At 40.9% G+C, this 3,176-nt stretch overlaps 1 protein-coding gene across 1 annotated transcript; it reads right to left on the bottom strand.

The window, feature by feature from the left end:
* Positions 1 to 260: 260 nt before the first annotated feature.
* On the bottom strand, positions 261 to 680 carry LOC141630172 (uncharacterized). The gene has a single exon (XM_074443037.1). It carries the CDS (start codon positions 678 to 680, stop codon positions 261 to 263), a length of 420 nt encoding a protein of 139 aa, XP_074299138.1.
* Positions 681 to 3,176: the final 2,496 nt, after the last annotated feature.

Below are 3,176 nucleotides of genomic sequence, written 5' to 3' on the forward strand. Positions count from 1 at the left end.
TATTATTATTATTTTTTTTTTTTTTGGTAAAAGGTAAGTAATATATATAAGCAAAACGTAACCATACATGGGCCTTGTTGCGTTAGTCCGAATTGTATGACCCAAACCACGCACCACAAGCCCAACCCACATATACTCAACTAGGACAAATGCCTACCAACAAATCAGGCAACAAAACAAAAAACATCCAACATCAAAATCAAATTGGGGGAAAAACAACATCCCTAACTCGTCTTCTCCACTCTTATGAAACTCCACCTTTATCCTCCTTCTCTTCCAATAATCACTTGAATGAACCTTAAGTCTGTGCTCTTTACTGGTGATGTTAAGCCGGCGGTCACCCTACTCCTCATTTCCTCAATGATTTGTCGAGCTAGCAAGTTAGGACGAATCAAGGAGAGTTCGATCCTACTCCGATTTCTCTGATTCCAGATGTGATAAAGGCAGGCATTAATGGTAGCATTGATAATCCCTTTCTTTATCTTGGACCCCGTGATCCTCAGTCTCCAATCCAACAAGTTCTGATATGGAAGCAGTAGCCCAAGCCAATCTCCTACAATCACCATCACCTTCCTACTGTATGGGCAAGCAAAGAATAAGTGATCGATTGTTTCCGCGCCATTTCTGCAAATCTGACAGGTATCCTCGTCACTAATACTCAATTTATGCAATTTCTCCATTGTATTCAGATTTCCATGTTGATATACCCATGAAATGAAGCTATGTTTTGGAATACTCCATTTATTCCAGACCAAATTCTTCCACTGGACCTTTGGACCCTTGTCTCGAATATACTCGTAGCCTTTAGCAATGGTGTAATCTTTGTCATGCTGTGTAGTCCACTTGTTTTGACTGTAGGCAGCTTGGAACAGGTTTTTGACTCGACATATGCGCCTCCAATACCAACTAGAACTGGTAGGAGGTTCATAGGTTAGCCAATCCTTCCCCTTTAGATAGGTGTGATTAACCCATCGGCCCACATGTGGTCGGGTTTAGATGCTAGCCACCAGACCAGTTTTCCCACAACAGAACTTTGTTCCATTGAATGTCATTCTTCAGTCCCAGCCCCCCTTCATCCCAAGGTTTGCAGGCCTTATCCCATGACACCAGAGGTGATCTTATGAAGTCAACCCCTCCATCCCATAAGAAATTCCTGCAAATGGATTCTATTCTTGATATTACGCCAGTGGGTAGAATAAACATTGAGGCCCAGTATTGATGTAAAGTTTTAAGGACAGCTTTAACCGATACCAATCTTCCCGCGTAAGACAACTTCCTAGCTCCCAAGCCTCTGATTCTGTCAACCACTTTATCAATAATAGGTTTGCAATCTGCAGCACTAAGTCTTGTGGTCTTTATGGGCACCCCTAGGTATCTGAAAGGCAGTCTGCCTTCCACCATCCCAGAGATTTGTAGGATATCACTTTTGAGTCCAGGAGCTACTCCATTGAAATATGCATTAGACTTCCCTTTGCTCATATTTAGACCAGTAGTCTTTGAGAAGGTAGAAAATGTTCGCAAAAGAATCATCATTGACTGAGCATCCCCCTTGCTAAACAGTAAGAGGTCATCAGCAAACATTAGATGGCTTAATTTCATGGGTTTGCAAAGAGGATGAAACTTAAAATCTGGCCTGTCAGTAGATACCATAAGGAGTCTAGACAAGTAGTCCATGCATATAGTGAACAATAAAGGAGATAGTGGATCTCCCTGTCTCAGTCCCCTCTGACCTTTAAAAAAACCAAACATATTGCCATTTAGACTTAGAGAATAGCTGGCGTATTATTATTATTATTATTATTATTATTATTATTATTATTATTATTATTATTATTATTATTATTATTATTATTATTATTATTATTATTATTATTATTATTAATTATAAAGGGATGCGCGCAGCTTTCATAGATAGAAAAAGGAAAGTTACATGAAATTGGTGGGGAGCCGAGAGACAATCTGGGCCCCCACACCCTTAGCAACAGCAAAGCTAAGTCTAGTAAAAATATAAGCGGCCACCCGAACCCCTGTATCCTGAGATACCGAGAATTTCTGGATCCGCTTGAGAAAGGCAACAACATCCGAACCCAGCTCCCCAAGCGAAGAGAAAGAGAAGGGAAGGGAACCATAACCAACTTCCGCGCATAAATTCCCATACTTAGCACACTTACGCTGAGCAGCATCAGCGACAACCCGCCCGGGCACAAAATCCGTCATCCCGATCCCGAGTCAAGGGGAAGACCACACAAATCGACACACACATCATGCCCTATGTCCCAGGAATAAAGCAGCAAATCCGTAGGACGAAGAGAGCCACCATGTCCATTAACCAAACCGATATCAACCTCCTTACCCGTAGAAATACCAGACCTATAGCAGATGTCGAATAAGGTGTCACGAACGAGGTTGTGGTGATGCTTAACACTCACAGTATCAGTACAAGAAACAACGTGGTCCCCATAACATCATCAGCAGAAACCCGAGAGCAAGCAAGACAAAGCCTAGATACCGTGATACACCCAGTCGATATCCAAGCACACTACGGTAAGTCCCCCCGTTCATAGTCTGACCCAACCAAGAGATAGGAACTGATGCGTGTATTTTATATAAGATTTTTACCTCATTTTTACACGCATTTCTTTGTTATTTACGTGGCATCAAGCTACAAATGCCCCCAAATAGTCTACATTGGTTTGTCTTGTGTAAATTGCAGGTACAGACCAGAAAGGAGCAAAATCGAGCCTAAACCTGTCCCATTTGTGTGCATTTTTGGATAATAAGGAATCGGAGCTTGGAATCCATCACTTAGAGACGCGTGAGGTGGCCTCGGAAGGTGCCAAGGAGTTCATATGTGCTAATATTGCTCGATCGACCAGTTTTGCTACACGATTTGGTAGATACGAATGCTTTATCCATCAAAGAATCACTCGATCGAGCTGTTCTTGAAAGATCATAGATCCTAATTAGACACTCTAATTAAATGACAAATTATCTCATAATTTGAGTTTATGTGATCTATGTAACATGCATGCAATATAAAAGCATATTAACATAAATATTAAGGAAAAATAATTTCCTTACATTAAGAAATGGTAGTATTTGGGCACAACCAAGATCATGTGGGGTAATATCCGTATACTACCCTTCTAATTAAGGATTATAACGCAAAATTTACA

The sequence above is a fragment of the Silene latifolia genome, chromosome Y (assembly GCF_048544455.1).
Source record: "Silene latifolia isolate original U9 population chromosome Y, ASM4854445v1, whole genome shotgun sequence".
NCBI lineage: Eukaryota > Viridiplantae > Streptophyta > Magnoliopsida > Caryophyllales > Caryophyllaceae > Silene > Silene latifolia.

What these genes read in the sequence shown, in the direction of transcription:
- LOC141630172 (XM_074443037.1), bottom strand. Translation starts at nt 680, where the DNA reads ATGGAGAAATTGCATAAATTGAGTATTAGTGACGAGGATACCTGTCAG.